The following is a 19,341-nucleotide window of genomic DNA, read 5'->3' as shown; positions in this document are numbered from 1 at the left end:
ACAATTACCGTCTTGACTTCAAGACTAGTTAGGTACATGTAGGTTGGGTGTGTGCAAAAAAACAAAAAACGCTGTGGTTTGCAAGGAATTTGCCAAGCGTGCTTTGAGCTCAGTTCTCCCGTTGTGTTGCTGTTGTCTCCTGCGCTGCATCAGGAACGGACTATCCCGTAAGTTATCTCCCTTTTTAAATCTTACTAATTAATTTCTACCGTTAGCTTATAGCATACGTATTATAGTTGAAGGCTGTAGAAAAAGTGTTCATTATCAACCAGAGTTGACACTGTTTTGCAATTGAGTAAAATGAGAAAATTTATCTTCGAAATTTGCTTGTGGAGAAGAAGTTGTGTGACTTCTTCTTTCTTTGCTGCTGAGGCTTATTTTGGTGCATGTACCACACCACACTAAATGTTTGGTACTGACTTGGTCGATGCTTGGAGGTCGACGAGCGAGACCACTTACTTAATTTTTCATTCAGTTCTTCTTTTTCAACGGGTTTAGTTGTTAAGTATGAATTAAGTGGTGTCGTATCTAAAAAAGTTAAACATACAAAGTAAATTAAAAACAACTTTTTTAAACTTGACTAAAATTGTTGAATTAAATTTTAAAATAAAAACGTAATTAGCAATATCACTTGGACTTTCTGGACATCATATCCACACACTGAAGCCACACAGGAAAAGCCAAATTTCCTGGCTTTGTTCAGCATTGCTGTAGTTAGAAGACAAATGTTTTATGGCAATAGGGTTTTCCTTCGTAGGTTTTCCTCCTGAAACTTCTGCTGGGGAACTTAACGTCCATCCAAGATGACATATCTTTCCCAATTTTGCTAGAGTTGCGTTTTATTGTTTTGGGTGGGTGTTTATTATATTTTGAAAATGTCTAATAGGGACACCAAAGAATCGGGAAAAGAAACACACAAAAACTGTCACAAAACGTATTACTACTATTGATTAATTCTGGTAATTATTTCTGGTTATGATGCTGCATAAAAGAGAAGTGATTACTGTACGTACTCACTACTGTAGCTGTTAGTGTTAACCAGTCCAGGGTGTGTGATTTCTGAAGCAGAAACCCCAGGGTGATTTTTTTCTCTTTCACAACAAGTGTTCTGAATTAGTTTACAAGCACGTCTCCCAATCACAGTACCCTTATAAGTTAATTTCCCATCCAAAGGACAAAGCAATTAAATGGTGAAATTAGTTAGTATCCAGCCTTGAAGGGAAGGACACATATGATACGACTGGGACTCAACTCAAACTAAAGCCATAATGTCACTCACTCAGTGGACACAAGTTGTTGCGTTCCCGCATATTTGAGTCGGGCGAACAATCCATTGATCAGAAAACACCAGAGATTCGAGTCCAGCAGCAGTACTCTTTTACCACTCGACCACGGCATGCTATGCTACAATAAATCAACAAAGCCCCCCCCCCCCAAAAACAAAAAATAACCTCCAAGATTCTTGGATTTGTTACCCAAACTGCCTCATAATTCTTGTTTGTCATTTGGCCAGAATTAACTAAATATTATTTGTGTGGGTAATCACACCAATATAACAGTTCAACAGATGCCATGGCCTCTGTTGCCCCCTGTCCTGGCCTTGGTGCCCCTAAAAGGCCTAATTTCCCATAGGCCTAGACTTTGAGATTTTTCAATGGATGGAAGCGCCCTTATCAAAATGAAAATGGCCTACTGTACTGTGAAACAAAACAAGTAATATAGTTTGTTTTTAAAAATAAAAAAGAATGTAAAGGAATGAAGAAGTGAGAATTAATCACAAAGAGGAAAGTGTAATAATTTGACCGTATACCATTGTTAACGCAATCTGTCTATAATGTAATTCTGTCTATTTTTTTGTTCCGCAGCAGACTAACACACCTACCATAAGAGGCTTGTTATTCATCTTTGTGCACTGTAAGAGAGCAAGATGCCACGCAGAGGACCTACCTACAAGGAAATTAGGAGAAAGTTTAATGCAAACAATCTCTATGAGGATCCAGAATTCCCAGCTGTAGAGAAGAGCCTCTTCTTTTCCCAGTCTCCAGGCAAAAGGTTCGAGTGGAAGAGACCACATGTAAGTATTGTCTAAAGTATGGCGTAAAGAACCTTGTACAGCATGTACATGTTGCGGTGTAATGTACACGTACTGTACCTAAATGTAAGCAACTTTTTGTGCTTACTTTAGCAGAAAAAACTTGCTTAGGTTTTGATGTGTTTCACAGGTAAGCAATAAAATGAGGCAGTAAGCAATGTGAGGTTAGGATGCCTTCCCGTGTGCTTACAGTGTGCTTACATGAAATGTGCGCTTACACAGTAAGCATAATATCGCTCGTAAAGCAGCTCTATGATAGAGCCCCTTTTAAGCATAAATATTGCTTAAAAATTGTCTGCTAAGCAGAAATTATCAGGATCCCAGTCACAATATTTACATGACATGGTAGTTTGGCTAGCAGTAGCCCAACTCTGGTAATCATAATTTTGTTGTGCTAAGCTACTTTTTGTGCTGGAGCAGCTCTATGAAACTGGGCCCTGGATATAGGCCATAAAACACACATAAATGAATAGTACAGTGCTACTACTCCCTTCAGTGCATTTTTTGTGAAAACTGCCAGCATGTGTCCATGTCCTCTTCAATTTAATAGACTCGGCCAACCATGGCCGGTGTGATTGGGAAATGGTTACTAAGATGTGATAAAATATTCAGCGTACGTGAGAAGTCCATTTGAAGATTAGGACACGATCCATTTCATATCGTCAGCTTGTATCTCAGGTATTGTCCAATGACATCTACTACACATCTGGACGTGTCTTATGTTGTGCGTATCCGTGCTGTAACTGATTGTGTGTAATGAACTCCTTGGACACATTCATTCGGCAAGTTGGCCTCACATTTTGGTCAAATTGAAAACCACTTTACTTGACAATTCTTCTGCTTTTTTTCATTTTTGTTAGGTGAGTGGTAAATTGTTGGGTGTTCATGTCAGTGTAATTCTGTGCCAGTGGGGTTATTTGCTACACGTTTTGGTTGATTTCATCGATTTGAATTGAAGCAAAAGCACAGTATTATTTAGTTGGGGCAGGGTGGGGAGGTTTGGTCAAACAAGTTCTTGGCGGAAGGAATTGTTTCTGAAGCAAAGCATTGCACCATGATACATCGCTTTGATTGTTATTTATACAAATTTTAATTCAGAAGATCGTTGCCAAAAAAGAAGGTCGATGAGCCGTTATTTATGATAAAATGTATTCATTTTTATGGACAATATAAAAAAAAATAAGTGTACCGGTATACTGTACACTATACACTGTAGGCCTAGGTAAAATAATTTCAACACTTTCTAGTCTACCAATAAAACTATACTTGTAAAGTACATGGTATGGTATTGGTGGCCTACTGTTTATGTATTGATTCATCAAAGCAGGATTTGACCAAATTGCATTAAATTAATCAAATGAATGCTGAACAAAAGCATTGGCCTTGAATTTCAATTGAATAAACTTGACTGGTTGTACTGTGCTGTTCATATGGGAAGCCATTACGCACAGGCCTGTCTGTCAGTCAGTCATTCCCTATGTTCAAATGTTCATGTGTGTAGCAGTTCCTAATACACAGTGCAGTACCTTTATTCATTTATTTTATTACCTCTGTCTGTGGTAGTTGTTATTGCACTTTGCTCGCTCATATTGTACTCTGCTGTTTCGTGTAAATTATGCATGTTCTGTAGTGAGAGATAACCTTCTTAGGGCGTGTCAGCTTTTTGGTCTGGTCTTTAAGTCGCCATTTAGGTGATTAAAGCCAGAAAAATGCGATGCTAGGCCTCTTCACAAATGAACGGCTAGATTATTGGCACGACTCTGCAATCTGCATTAATTATGGAATTCTGTTTTGGAATTGAGAATATGTTGTTGCCTTAGATCGGGAGCCCCATCTGCATACATTTGTGATGATGATGCAAACAGATCCCGTTTTGCGTCCAGTATATTATATCGAGTTGTTATTGCCTCAACGACTCCATGCCAAATATTTTGAAGGGAGGTTTCCTGAAAAGACAGCTGCACTGTCTTGTTGAAAGAGGTGATGGCTGGTAATGTGTTCATGATGAGGAGTGACCGAGTCAGTTTGGATTTTATTTGGATTTTGTTTAGCCAAAGTTTGGAATATGGTGTCAGAGTTGCTGTAATCTGAGAAACTGGGTTGTTTAAAAATAAAATATTCACGAGGGCCCAATCTCTGCTTACTGCTAGTGAAAAACCGGTGCTTACTGAAGCAGGAAATCTGCTCTAAATGTAGGTTAGTGAGGAATGTTAGCTTACGTGTGTGCCTGCCGAGATTGTACATTATGTTACTATCAATTCTTGGCTTACACAGCTAGCACAGAACATTCAGGGCTTACCCTAACCGGACAGTGGTAACTTTAAGCGTATAATTTCCAAAGTAAGCATATTGGACACAATATTTGGCCTGGAGAATACTTTTAAAAATATTGTTTTATTTGTTTTGTTCTTAATGCATTGTAAATAACTGTTGAAAAAGTGTTTCAAGAAACGGTCAAAATGCCAAACAGATGGTCTGTTAAGAAAAATTAAATCGCATCCACTCCTTCTGGCAGGGTATTATGCCAAGATATAAAAATAAGATCAAAAGTTTGCCATTTTATTTGTAAGGAAAAAAAGCTTGCTGACAGTAACACTGTACGTGCAAATTGAAATGAGGATCCAAAAGACTCCAAGATTGGGGGTACTGGCTCTTCAACTTCTGGCTAAAATCATGAGCACAGTGCACACTATGAAAGGGACAGACGGGAGCCTGGCCTAAACTGAATGTTAATGTGTGCAGAATGAGTGCTGAACAAAAGGCAGATGAAATGAAGCTTCCTGCCAATTCATATGGGAAGGAAGTTGATTATCCATGACTGCAATTGGAGCCAGCGGAAATTATCCTGTTCAGTCTGTCACATTGTTGACTATCATGCAGCACTTGGTACAGATACCGTATGTTCATGTCATTATTAACATCACATTTTAATACATGTACATGTAGCCAGTTGTTTTGAGAAATTGTTTGCCTTTGTTTTTTGTTGTTTCCAAAATACCAAGAAATAAAAACAAAATGATTTTTTTTTTTTTTTTAAACAGAAGTGTGCTTTGCTTTGAAATTCTTTCGAAGATGCTTAAAATCATTGGTTTTCAAAGAGTTTACATTGACTTTTGAAAGAAAAAAAACCACAAACCCCCCAAATCATTTTGTTACATTTGTGCAATGTAGGCCTATTTTTGAAGTACCAGTTGGTCCTGATTTGTGTTTATTGATTATTTTTTTTTAGAAGGATCTGATCTGTGCACATTTTATGACGAAATTCTAATTTTTAACGAACAATCAGTAGGTGCAATTTGATGGAGTGGCTGTTTTAAAACCTTTTGAACAACGCGTAGGGCCTACGTATTATTTGTTGCCCTTGTTATTTTGTTTTCAAAATTTTTATCAACCCCATTTTGTTACCTTGTAAACTTATTTCTACTGGCACATTCACGTACACCCACACTTACAAATAAAATCCAAAGCTTCACATTGTACAAGTACTTATACTGTTATCCCTGAGTGTCCTTGCTTTTCCTTTTGCGAGTGAAGGTCAATGGTATTATAACACTCCTTGTCAGGCAATGAATAATACCATACATAATTTATGTTAATTCACACTAGGTTAGCATTGTATGAAGTACAATGCACTATGTAAAGCGGAATATTTCACCCTTACATTAAATCAAGTGTGAATAATATTATTTTGATGATTTGAACTACATGTATGCTACAATATATCCACTTTAACTTGTTCAATGCACTAGACTATTTATGTCGGTGATGTATGTTAGTGTGCAGTCTCATGGTTGAAGTTTTTGAAAAGTTCAAAATTTAAACAGAGAATTATGAAAATTTTATGCAAATGTTATGCAAGTGTTTGTGTATTGTCCTTTCCAAACAGTGTGCTCGTTGAAAGAGGGATATTGCCTTGCCCTGCATGTGTACAAGGGCAAGGGCCAGTAAGTTATATAACAGTTTAAGGCAGTCAGGTTGGCTCAGTGGTTTCTGCCCCTGCCTTCCACCTCTTTGGACCCAGCTTAGATTCCCAGACTGAAAGCCTTGCATGTGGATTTGGTTTTCCAGTCCTTACCTGGCTGCGTGGGTTTTCCCTCTACTATAAAGTCATTTTTCCTCCCGCGTCTTAAATCAAAATTACTTCATTGTCTTCTTTACAAAATGTTGGTGTGATGTTTCAATTAGGATGCTTTGCGGACTATATAATTCAGGTTCAGATGTTATCTACATTGCAGTTCAAAAGAGCAACCTTATTTGGTACAAAAGTAGTAACCCTGGTACACCTATGCATCACATGTTTAATACAATGCTGTGCTAAGTTAAGAAGCGAAAACAGAAGCTGGCCTGGGAGTTTGCTTCGATGCAATGCAGGCATTCACCTGTGTTGACCCAGTGCCTTGGTGCTTCTGTGACAATACCATTCTCGCTTCCCTTCTGGCAGTGTGTGAAATGATTTATGCATGAAGCGTTTCTCTCCTATTCAATATGTTTTTTGGGGTGAAACATATCTAAACCAATTTACTTTAAAAGGGACACCCTTTCTCAAAGTGGTTTGTATCAACAGCCGCAGTACTTCTTACCATGGAGGAAGGAAAATAGACTCCATGTTCTCACCAAGTATGTTTTTATGGTCATTAATTGTTTGAGTATTTACCAATCTATGACCCTATTCTGCATGAGTTTGTAACATAAGCAGTGACTATGGTCTTCCAATTACACTTAGTATGCAATGGAGTACCTGGATGTATTGCTTGGTGATTATTGTGATGGATAGATGCATTATAAATAGATATCAGATGACTGAAAAGAAACCCCAACAAGTTTGGTGTGAAACATCGACTTGATATTTTTGCTCGCTAGACATCTCAAAGAAGTATGCAATTGAGCAGAAAACATGTGCAGAATATATCATTGGTTTGTGATTCACATTCATATGCGAGAAAGAAAATCCAAAATCCAAATGCATATTTCATTGTTGACATCATGGGCTAAATACTGACAGTTTGTCAAGGTTCTGTTTGTATTCAATGTTTCTAGTTGTGGATATATAGAATTTATGAAACTGCGCATCTGTGTGTATAGTAGAGCCCAGTGTTTCATGCTGGTAGACTCCCTGCTAGTGTCACAGACATGACCTTCGTGCTGCACAGGTATGTCTGGCATGCTCACCCTGATGCCAGGCCTATCTGCAACATTGCTGTCCTGTCTCTATCCCTATCGTGTGTCTGTATCAGAAAGTGGAAGAAATATTGTGTTAGCTCATAAAAAGGAGACTTCTTTGTACACAATTTTGAAAATTTCACATTAATTTTGTACACTGGTGCCTAACATGAGCAACTAGCATTACATGTACATGCTGTAAGTGTACATGTAAGTAAGTTAAGAACAAACATCAGTTTTAACAAACAGAGTTACATGATGTACTTTATACGTGTGTAAACAAAAACCAATACATATGTAAGAAAAACTTTAGAGGAGGAAGGTCAAAACATCTTACACAATTACTCAGTGAATGTTTGTTTACAAGTACGTTTCAATACAAATGTAACCTCCCCCTAGGTTGGAGCTGATTTACTGTGTAAGTCATAGATCAGTAGATCATAGGTGCAATGTTACTCCAGTTGACTGGCAAAGATCAAGAGGGGCCCTGCTATTAATATTGAGTGGGAGATGTTGACATACATTCATATCTTCTTATATTAAAACTTTGAGAGAGACACAGCTGTCTTCAATTATAAGGGGGTGGGTTTGTAGCTTTATGACTCTCAACAATTGGCCTGCAAATGGGACAATTTCAGTCACCCACACATTTATTCCATTGCAACGACCAACAAAATCACACATTTGTTTTCAGCCAAGCAATCTGAGTCGAGGAGCATTTTCATGCACATGGAAATATTTTAGACATAAATTTGCAAGTTTTTGGTTGTAATAGATATTTGAGGATTACACATTTTTTCTCTCTTTTTTCCTTTGGTTGTGGATGTTCGTCATTACTTTGAAATCGGTGGATATTTTCATAGACATCAGCTCTCTACCTTCAGCAGTGTTCTCCCTTAATGGTGGTCCGTTGGCCCAATGACAGTTAAAACACAGAGGACCAGCAAAAATGCACTCCAAGGCTGGCTAGTTCAGTGTTAAAAAGCATCCCTATTTTACGGGACTATATAAAAAGCTGGTGGACCAGTGAAAAGACAAGCTAATTCATCCTGCTGGCAAACCCTGTTTAGGCCTACATTTATTACATAGTGAATATTACACACGTTATTACATTACAGTTTATAATTTTATAGTAGATGTGGTGCAGAAGGCTGGGCTTGAAATTTGTCATTGCCTCAGTGCCTTGGGATCTGTGCATCTGGCTATGCAGGAAACCTCCCTGAGGATGTGCGCTGATACTCGCCTACTATTAATTTGCCAAATTGATGATAATCTGTGTGCATGGTCAAACCACATCAGAGGCATCGTCAAACATTAGGGCTGAGAAATGAACATTAGTAGGTTGGGACTTTTATGAGGTTATTATTTTCCCTCAAGAGAGTTTGGTTGGGTTGTTTGTCTTAAAGGCAGTGGACACTATTGGTAATTGTCAAAGACTAGCCCCCACAGTTGGTGTATCTCAACATATGCATAAAATAACAAACCTGTGAAAATTTGAGCTCAATCGGTCATCGAACTTGTTACACGAAGTTGTGTGCGTTTAGATGGTTGATTTCGAGACCTCAAGTTCTAAACCTGAGGTCTCGAAATCAAATTCATGGAAAATTTCTTCTTTCTCGAAAACTATGTCACTTCAGAGGGAGCCGTTTCTCACACTGTTTTATACCATCAACCTCCCCCCATTACTTGTCACCAAGAAAGGTCTTATGCTAATAAATATTTTTAGTAATTACCAATAGTTTCCACTGCCTTTAAGTACTGATTGCATGTTGGCTACATGGACAGCAGAGCAACGTACACACGGTCTGGAGTTGGGGTGCAAAGGTCCACCGATGATGTTTGTTTCAGATAAAGAACAGCATATTTTGGTTTAATAATAAAGTTGTCTCTAGTGGTTGAATAGTAAACACTCGATTGATAGTCTTGCAGAAACCAACCTAATATTGCAATTATCTGCATTGAACTCAACAACCATGCCTGGCGTGTGGGCGCGTCCCATTGTTTGCGGTTGATATTAATGCACAAAATTCATTTCCATGTGTGCACAGTGACAAATTGTTTCTCACATGCAGTTGACTTGTGATAACAGGGCCCGAGGATAAAAAAGCTTTTGTGTAGGTCTCAAGTTGGAATACCAAAAATGAATTATTGTCAAAAATTTGCAGTTCTGAAATCAATAGTTGGTTGTCTGTGTGTGTTTTGCACTTCTGTAGAAAACAAAATTTGTGTCTAGGAATTACAATTGGCTTTTGGCAAAAGAATGGTTGTCATACATCTATTAGGATTACATGAAAATGTCCTCCCCCCTCCCCTCCCCTTCACCAAGAAACAAATTCATTATGTCAAATGGTGAAAAGCTGTTTTATAGAAAGATCACAATACAGTTGTACTTCGAGAGTAAGCGGTTTGCTCATGAACTTCACAAAACAGGATGCCCTCAGGTACGGAGACATTTATACCTCAACATTCAAATAGATTTTGAGCAGATTATAACATTGTCAGTATACCAAGTGTTGCGTTCAAATAAAAGAAACTGCAAGCTTTGTATGTGATCATGTTACATGTTCCAAATACCCTCGCTAGGTTAGATAAGCATGCTTAACTGAAATACTCATGGCCATCCCCATTGTTCATTGGTGAAACTTCCATACAGCCTACCCTCCAGCACCCCGTGGCACTTTCATATTTTTGAAAAAGAAAAAAAACATGTGTATTTACCCTGGGAACACACTAGACGTGACTTTTGTACGTGAGATCAATGGTCGTCATTCTTTTGGCGACTTTGTCGAGCGCCCCATTCACTGTGATGGTGGTGGGTTATTTTGAGGTGGCACTCCTTTTTTTTTTCTTTCCTTTCGGATTTATTTTCATTGGGAAGTAACCTTGATTGCCTTTGTACTTTGTGAATGTATGTTTTCGTATGATTTCTGTATAGAAAAGGTCTCACTGTGCTGTTTAAGTTGCCTAAAGGCAGGATGTTGCATATTACACTATAGGTACTGTTGAACATGGATAGGTTAACGTTCAAAACTCAGAGAAACTGGGTCGGGTATATGACCGTACACATCATTTCATGCCTGATACTTTCACAGAGGCAGGGATGGCAATTGCCTCCATGGTCAATGCCCCGGTGCCCTTAAAATGCTCCTTTAGAAATTTACAAATTTCTCATAGGGTGCCCTTTACCAACGAGAAAGTGCCTTGGTGCCCATTTTCCTTTCAAAAACAAAGCATACAGGCCTGTCATTTTCATTTACCATCTTTAACAATTTTTAGTCATTTATATTGTAATTATTATTATTTTGGGAGTTTAGCATTTTGAATTTTTTTTTGTATGTTATGCTGACAGAATTTGTCCATACTTTACAGGGCATGTAGGGCAGGGGACAATAATGTTTTATTGTTCTGTTGTATTTTATAGACTTGATCAAACCAAACTGTTTAAGCCAGACTTGCCAAAAGCTGTTCAGTCTGTTCTGTCCCTCATTACATTCTAGGCAGTTAGCGAGAGAGAGGCCCAATTTTTGCCATTTCCTCTTATTATGCCACTCCACACCAAGCTGTTTGGACACGGATCGAAAGGGTACGCCTGACCCCAGTCAAAGCATTTTGGTTGTTAAAAAACAAACCTGCCAAAGTCCTTAATATTCTTCACTTTTGGCAATTGAATACAAGTAGAAGGAAGTGGGACCACTGTAATTCATGTATTTATTAAAAATGTACAAGTGAGGGGTTTGAATAGCCTGATTGAAAGTCAGTTTGAATCCCCCTTTAGCAATTTATGCTGTAATGCACTTCAAAATATCTGTTTTTGTACAGGTTGTAGTATTTGAATGAATGCAGGTCATTACCATAAAAGGATATGCACACATGTTTGACTACGAACACAAGGTCAGGTTTGTAAAGCCTGTGAAAACTCAATGACTACCAGACTGAAACGAATTGAAACCTGTGTTAGAATAGTCAGTCGCTCAGAATAGCACAATTGCATGTTATGTGTGCGACAAATCCTTGGTGTTTTTATTTTATGTACACACCCACTCAATTCTTCTGTCAGACATGGATTTTATTTATTTTTGACTGATTTCTGACTTTTGATACTGAGAATCAACATGTATCAAGCAGTTTGTTTAAAGGATTTGGGTACTTTTTGTAACACAAAACACAATGTCCACAAATTTACATCAAACCTACACCGTTTGAAGATAATGATAATAGAAAGCTTACCTTAAAATGTTAGATGCTGAGGTGCTGCAGTGTATGTCATGAAAACACATTTTTACATGCTAAAATAATTTTCGTCTCTTAATCAGTGAGACAAAAATTATTTTCATGACATTGTTTTACTCATTTCTCAAAAACTACAACACCTCAGCAAGTAATGTTTTCAGGGAAGCTGTCTACTATAATTATCTTTAAACTGTGTGAGTTTAGTGTAAATCTGTGGACAATGTGTTCTTGTCCAACAAAATGTACATGACCCTTCAAAGGAAGAGTACACTTTTAATTTTTCTGGGTGCTTCTGCTTCTGGCTGCTCCAAATCTGTGTTTTAGCCCCCCTGTTAATACTGGTTAAAGTTTTGAATGTGTAGTGTTAGCAGCATACAGATATTTTATATGTGGGCAAGGGTTAGCATGATATTTGTTAGCCAGGGCCATTTTCTTTTTTCTTCATTCGTTTCCTTGATGGAGACTGGCAAGAGGTTCCAATCCAGTATTGTGCATGTTGTTATAGACTTACAGAGAATTTGTAACAGCTGTATTGGTGATATGGGGTTGAACAAATACAAAGTTACTAGAGTGGGATTTGAACCAACAACCTTCGGAACGTGCTGGCGCTCTTCCAACTGAGATAGCTTGCCGTATGTTGGTGGTCTCCCTATTTTGTCAATATCTTTTTTTTCAGAGTGCTTATTGCTGTAAATGATTCAATGATTTGTCTGATGAGCAAACCCCTTGTGTTTCTAGTGGAAGATTTAGCATTTGGAAAGTAAATTCCAGGGTCAAAGACTTGTTGGTATAGAGAAAATCTACTTCATGCCTCACTCATTATTTACATTGATTTTTGACCATTACCACTTTCTTGAGTACCACAACTCTAATGATGGTCACAGTGGCCTGTTGCAAAAACAGTCTTTGTACTGACATAATGGCCAGTATTGTATTGAAGTTTGTATGGTCCCACAAGGTTTTTTGTCCATATAGAAGCAATGGCACACAATCCAGGAGGTGGGCGTTATTAAGCCTTTTCCCTGAAGGCTGCCTTGCCTAGCTGCAGCTTTATATACTACCTAATGTCATGCTATATAGTCAGAATGTGCCCTCGCCCATGACTGAATCGTGTGGTGTGACCGCTGTGTGAATAGATCATGACAAACCTGTATAGGTGGTGGTGCCCATATGTTTAGACAGCTCAGAGTTTTTTTTGACAACCAATGCTACTGTCCTGTGCAAACACTGTGAGAGAAACCTGTGAAATGCAGGGTCCCTTATATTTATTGATTTGAGAGGTCAATAGTGAGTGGGACCTTGCTCTATGCAGGGACAAATTGTTCATAATGCCTTCCTGAAAATAGCAACTGGTCCCATGGTGTCAGTATGGTCACTAAAGTTGATAAACCTAACAACAGGCCTGGGATTCTATGCAGTCTACTGAGGCCATGGGTGCGGTAATGCAGTCGTAACAAATAACTGTTTCAGTTGAACTTGCCATTGGTTATTCATTGGCCATTGACAGTTATTGGTTTCAGCGGTGAAAGCACACCCCATGCCTTTTGTTGCCCCATGTCTTGGCCTTGGTACTCCTTCAACAAGTTTCCCACAGCCTTAATGATTTATAAATAAAAGTGCCCTTTGCCAAATGAAAATTGCCTGGACCTCTAGCTCAAAGAAGAAATTTCATGCCTGAAATTCCAATATCTCAGGCTAAACAAAAGAAGCCAGGCCTTGAAATAACCCACAGCACCTAAGGCGCCCGCTGCAAAGTTCACATATGTACAAGATACACTTTCCTCAGAGATGTGCCACGATACACTTTCCTCATAGATATTCCCCTTGCCAGAGGAAAATTGCTGTGCCTAGTCAAAAAACAAATTTTCAAGGCCTGGGTGGGCGTGGCAGGCTGCAAGTGCATGTATAGCTCTATGGTTTTATAGTGAGTTTTAGGTTTGGGGGATGTGGTTTCATTGAGCCACAGATTTTATTGTGAGCTGTGGATTTGTATCAATTTTGTTTGAGTGCACTTTGGGTTCCACATTGACACCTGCATTTGGTTCTTTCAACAAAGTGGGAATGGTGATCATAATACCACAACCAGATTGCATTCAAACTCTAATACCTTGTATTGAATGAACACGCACGTTCAGTTTGGGTATTTCAATTGGCGAGGCTATAAACCAATGCTGCACTTCAAACCCTACTTGTGTGCATAAATTACAATATGATTTTTGTTTGCCCTACTAGTGTACAACATGCTTATTCTTATTACATGCACTTAATGTCTTTGAGTCCTGGGGAAAAAACAATCCACAAGTACCCAGTCTTTTGCAGGACCCGTGAAGGCAATGAGTGCAGTAGGCTACATATCATTGGCAGTGGAATAATTAGGACAGTTATTTTTAGAAGTCTTAAAAAATCTACTCGGCACAGCAGTACCATATGGCCATAGAGATATATATAAGAAGTAGAGGGCGCACTGTTGATGCTGCTTGCACAAACGCGCCATTCTGTACTCTTGTTGAATATGAAGTACACATTGGAGTTTGTGTTTATTGAGCGCTACGCGATGCTGTTTTGTCAACTTACTAAATGGCCGCACAAGCACACGCTGTGTGATGCTGTTTTGTCAACTTAGAAAATGGCTGCATGCGTGCATGCCGGGCCGCATATACAGGCCAGTATGCCTCTAGTTCTTATATATAACTATATGCATATGGCAAGACAAGTTCTCAAAAGAACATTATCTACCCAGCAAATATATTGTACATCGAAAGCAAAAGTGTTGCTGTTTATCCCTGTGGATGAACACCCTTAAATATGTACAGTATGTGTGCATGGGATCAAGGAGGAGTCGGATGTTATCCTTGTAAGAGAAAGTCTGTTTTGGTTATCAGGGACTTTGCACCACTGTCAGCAATGGGCATACATCAAACAGGGACCAAACCCCCTATGAATAGAACACTTCCCAAATGGAAAGAATTTATCAACTGCATATCATGCAGTTGAAGGATAAAGGTGCTAAACCTTTAGGTCAGTAGTCTGTGTTGAACCGCACATATCCCATACGGGTATTATTAGTTTAAAAAAATAACATTCCCTGTAGTGTTTTATTGTTGCTTAAGCTTGCCCTGGTTTAAAGCCAGGGACGGTAGAAGCAGGTCGGAGCACGGTATTCAGTAGGGGGGCCACTGGGTGAGAGATTTCTCATGAAGTTGACCCTGCTCATTGTGTGCGAGTTCAGCTGAGTGTGGAACTCAACCTGGTATATTGTATGGGGTGCTCAATGGTCCGCGGGGGGGGGGGGGGGCGATTAGTTCTACCTGAGCTTCTTAAAGCCTTATATCGCTTGAGGTGTTCACATTACATCCTGCATTCATGTAGAGTATGTTCAACCATGGTTCAATCTTCTGAAGTTCAACCTACATAACTACATGTGTACACATTAAAGGGATGTCACTGTGATGTGAATTCTCTGTTTTTAACCAGATTTTTTTAATTTTTTTTATTTAAAGCCCTCCCCTCCAAAAAACAAGAAGTTTTGTAATATATTGTTTTATTAAGATCAAGTTCATAAAAACATTAAGATAAAACTATATGAAAATCCCCTGATAGCAGAGTAGGGCTTTTAAAATCATAGATAAATGTTTGAAGCAGGCTTCAAGCTTGCAAGCTTTTGCACTCACAAGATTTCACGCTTTGCGCTCTCTTAGTCTCCAAACATGATTATAAAGCATCATGTACATCATGGGGCTCTGTCGTGTATTGCCAAAGTAAAAAACACAACTCTTTGGGTCCCGCCCCTAATATTTCCTTCTCAATGGTTCAAGTCCATACAGTGAAATATTCAGGGTCACTCTAGTCGGCTAACATCACATCCTCCCCTCAAAGGAGTGCCAGCAGTGTGTGGGAGGGTGTTAAAAGCCAGCACTTCAATTGAAAACCCACATAAACTGAACTTTGATCTCACAAAATGATACTGATCAGTGGTATTTCTTTTGAGAATAAAGCAGTTTCAAATTGATGGATTGGAGTGAGCATTGTACACAAAGAGCAGTACCGTACTTGTTTTTCACCAACAATTTGTTGTTGCATTCTTCAAATATTTTAATGGCATTATTTTTTTACATTGAATGTAGTTTACCCATATATAGGGGCAATTTCAGAGCATACAATGTTTCCTTGTAAAATCTTGTCAACCACTCATGGCAGCTGGAGAGGGGAGGGGCAACTTTTAGGCAACTGTTTGGTTGCACAAGACACATTGTATGATTAGCATCATACTATTCCGAAGAACAACAATTGAAATGTGAATGGGTTTTTCTCTCTGTCGTTGTGCTGTTATATTGGAACAATTTGTTTAACAGATTTTCGTTTCTGGTCTGCTCCAAAAGACAGTTTTATGAGCTTTAGCAAAATGAGTACCCTTTGCCAATTTGAGCCACAAGAGGGCAAGAGGTAGATTCATGAAATTATACTGTTCATGGAAGCATGATTATGATGAGAAGTTGTTTGTGTACGGTTTTGTCTACTGTTCTTTTGAGTGACATAATCGTATACACAGTAAAGCATGATCTACAGTATACCACCATCTTAAAATATCCTACTGACTAACTAAGGGTGAAATGAACCAGGCCTAAGTTGAACATGAACTCAAGTTTGAATGATGTAGCAGCAGGCTGAGGAAGGAAAGGAGGTCATTTGCTAGAGGTTGCAACTCTTACTGTTCATTCTGTTGTAAAATAACATACAATGCCTATGTTCGCCATCACCAAAGTTTGTTAACATGTAAAGACAGATGAGCAATGCTTAATGTCAAGGCATCACATCAAGCTGTGATATACCCTCGACGTTGTCTCATGTTTCCATCCACATGGCAGCTCTATATTTTGTCACGCTGTACAAAACATATCATCAACCTTATGTTGTTGCGGGTCACTCGGGTTAGTTAACCTGAGAAGTGCAGTGAATATTAATAAGCCACCTGAAGAATTGGGGTAATTTGAAATGGAAAAGGGCATGTTGTGCAAGTCATGCTACTGAAATTTAATGAAATTAAATTCCCTTTCCTCTTCCCGTCCCACGTGCTCTAAAGCCTGCCTCCGTTCTCCATGATCCCGTCCCATCTTTGCTTATAAAAGGTGCCATTCCCCCGTCCCTCTACTGCTCCTTCCCTCTCCCCGCCCCACGTGCTCTAAAGCCTGCCTCCGTTCTCCGTGATCCCATCCCATAGCAACAGTTAAATAAAAGGTACTGTCCCCCGTCCCCTGCCCCTTCCCTCTCCCCGCCCCACGTGCTCTAAAGCCTGCCTCCGTTCTCCATGATCCCATCCCATAGCAACAGTTAAATAAAAGGTGCCGTTCCCCCCATCCCCCTGCCTCTTCCCTCTCTCCCCCCCCTCTCAAAACCCAACAAATGTTGATGGTTTTTTGCTCATAAGTCTGTCGATTTTCAACGGATTTTGTTCAAAAATAGATGAATGTCAAGACGAAGTCAGCGTCTTTCTTCCGTGTAAATTTGGCGAGGTTTGATGCGGTATCCAGGGAGGAGATCCAATAACATACACATACACACGCCCACACACAGACCGACACGATTCGGCTTTTATAAAGAGATTGTACATGTAGGCCTAAAGTACAGTACAGTACAGTACATCCCATTGTACGTGTATCATCATCATATGAGACTTTGCTCCCAGCTGTACACTAGAGGTAGATGACACACCAAACATGGCAAAGGAATGGAATGCAGGCTGATAGCTCCCTTCAATTAGATCATCTGCCAATAATGGGTTGGGCTTATTAACAGGGGCCATTCTCATACAGCTGTTTATAGCAGAAAACTACTGCTGTTACATTAACAATTTAAACTTCAAAGCAACAATTAGCAGAAACAACTCAAGACAGTACAAAACACTACACACTGTTAATTTAATATGATTGGATAAGCTACTAGGCCTATTGCTTATAAATACGCGTAGCAAATTGTCTTGCTTAATTAATAGCATTATGAAAGTAGAACCAGGTATCACATCAGGGTTTTTATTTCCTGTAGGAAAGAAATAGATAACCAACCAAAATATATTGTATTATGTGAATGTATCACCTTGTATACCCTTAGAAGGTGCTGCACACAGCCACTGTACATGCCTAATGGCTCTCATAATTCAGACATAGCTCTCCGTACCTGTCAAAAAAGTAATGAGTGCTTTGAGCCGCCCGTCAAGTGTGAAGCGCTGTATGAGAAATTATTGTTATAATATTATTATTAGAGTTGTGATTGATTCCTGCTATTCACACTGATGGCAAAAGAAATGTTTATCAGCAACCCTTTTTTATGCCTGAGAGCTTAGACAAAATGCAGACAGAAACTCACATTGACACGCAGTGTAACTAAAATATCTGAGAATTGTTTACGTTCCGTAGGTGAGCTACACTGTATAAGGGGCCAATTACATAGAGCTGCCTAAGCACAGATCAAAAATATATATGCTTACCAGAATATGGTTACTAGTCAAAATATCATATCACACGTACCATTTGTGCTTGGTATTCTGCTCACTTCTGGGAAGCAACATCTGCTAAGCAGCACTATGAAATTGGGCCCAGGGTCCAATTTCATAGAGCTGCTAAGCACAAAAATTTGCTTAGTATGAAATTTTTGCCTTGATAAAAACAGGATTACCAACCAAATTTCGATGTGATTTTGAGGATAAGCAAACGGTTTTTATCAAGGCAGAAATTTCATGCTAAGCAAATTTGTGTACTAAGCAGCACTATGAAATTGGGCCCTGGTCTTTGCAGGAAATAACATGTATCCATTGCATGTTTATCTCCAATTTGTGGTGTCAGCCGCATGATTATATTTCAGGGTAATTATTGAACTCAAAGAACTTGTTCTGCTTTTAGAGTGTATAGTTTCATTTCCGGCCTTCTGTATCGTGTTAGTCTCTACCTGGAGCTATGGAATGTTAATCCAACATTTCTCATAAGCCTTAATGTTTGTAAGCTCAAACAAAAAAATCAAGATAAAAAGTAAGGATTATTTTTCTGATTTCAAATGAAAGAAACTAATGAACATTTTGCTTCATTAGTTTTTAATCAAATTTACATGTAGGAGACTAGCTGTAAACAATAAAATGTTTAATGTTAAAATTGTTTTTATAGTAAACTAGTTAGGAATAAGACCACATTGCTAGCAAATGCTAGTCTGTAAGGGCATTTGTAAACATTTTCCCATGTATGGCAAAGAAAAAAGGCACAGTAAATTAAAATGTAGTAGTTACGTCTCCAAAACTGTATTTTCTACTCAATATTAGCATTCCGTGTGCACAAAATTTGTTTTGTCTAAAGATTTTTCTGTTCAAAACTGCTGGACAAAATCTATCCCTGCATTATGAGTATGAAAATGCTTTGCTGTTAGCATTATGTGTTTCACACCACTGTTCATGTTATAACGATCTTTGCAGTGTTAATACTATTTGTATTGAGTTTTATTCTGTTTTTCTCTTTTATCATCAGGAGCTGTGCGAAAACCCACAGTTGTTTGTTGGAGGGGCCAGTCGCTTTGACATCGCCCAGGGAGAGCTTGGTAAGTCAACATCAGGGGGCCAATGTCAAAGTGCTGCTTAGAACAAATTGTGGGAACCTTTGCCATGAAATCAGTCCATGTACACACGTTCCTCAATGGTTGAACTTTTTTATTTTGCTCAATTCATACACCATAGTTATGATGGCTTCTGGCTGGCACCCCGAACAAACATTGACTAATAGGTATACCGCCAACATAGGGCTGAATAGCTCAGTTGGTAGAGTGCTGGAATGTTAACCCGGAGGTTGTTGGTCCGAATCCCGCTCCAGTAAATCTTTACTTGT

At 38.9% G+C, this 19,341-nt stretch overlaps 1 protein-coding gene across 4 annotated transcripts in view; it reads left to right on the top strand.

Moving 5' to 3' along the window:
• Positions 1-15: 15 nt before the first annotated feature.
• Positions 16-19,341, top strand: part of LOC139946322 (calpain-9-like) — a 47,189-nt gene continuing 27,863 nt past the window's right edge. For 3 of the 4 annotated variants that reach the window (XM_071943976.1, XM_071943969.1, XM_071943950.1), the window contains exons 1-3: positions 20-167; positions 1,866-2,074; positions 18,988-19,057. In XM_071943976.1, coding sequence (XP_071800077.1) covers positions 1,928-2,074; positions 18,988-19,057 — 217 coding nt within the window. In that variant the 5' untranslated portion in view covers positions 20-167; positions 1,866-1,927. Of the gene's footprint in view, positions 168-1,865; positions 2,075-18,987; positions 19,058-19,341 lie in introns of all 4 variants that reach the window. The other variant, XM_071943959.1, reaches the window with a different exon arrangement.

Source organism: Asterias amurensis, chromosome 1 (assembly GCF_032118995.1).
Source record: "Asterias amurensis chromosome 1, ASM3211899v1".
NCBI classification, from domain to species: domain Eukaryota; kingdom Metazoa; phylum Echinodermata; class Asteroidea; order Forcipulatida; family Asteriidae; genus Asterias; species Asterias amurensis.
The sequence above is the reverse complement of the archived record's forward strand: the minus strand, read 5'-3'. Positions and strand labels throughout refer to the sequence as shown.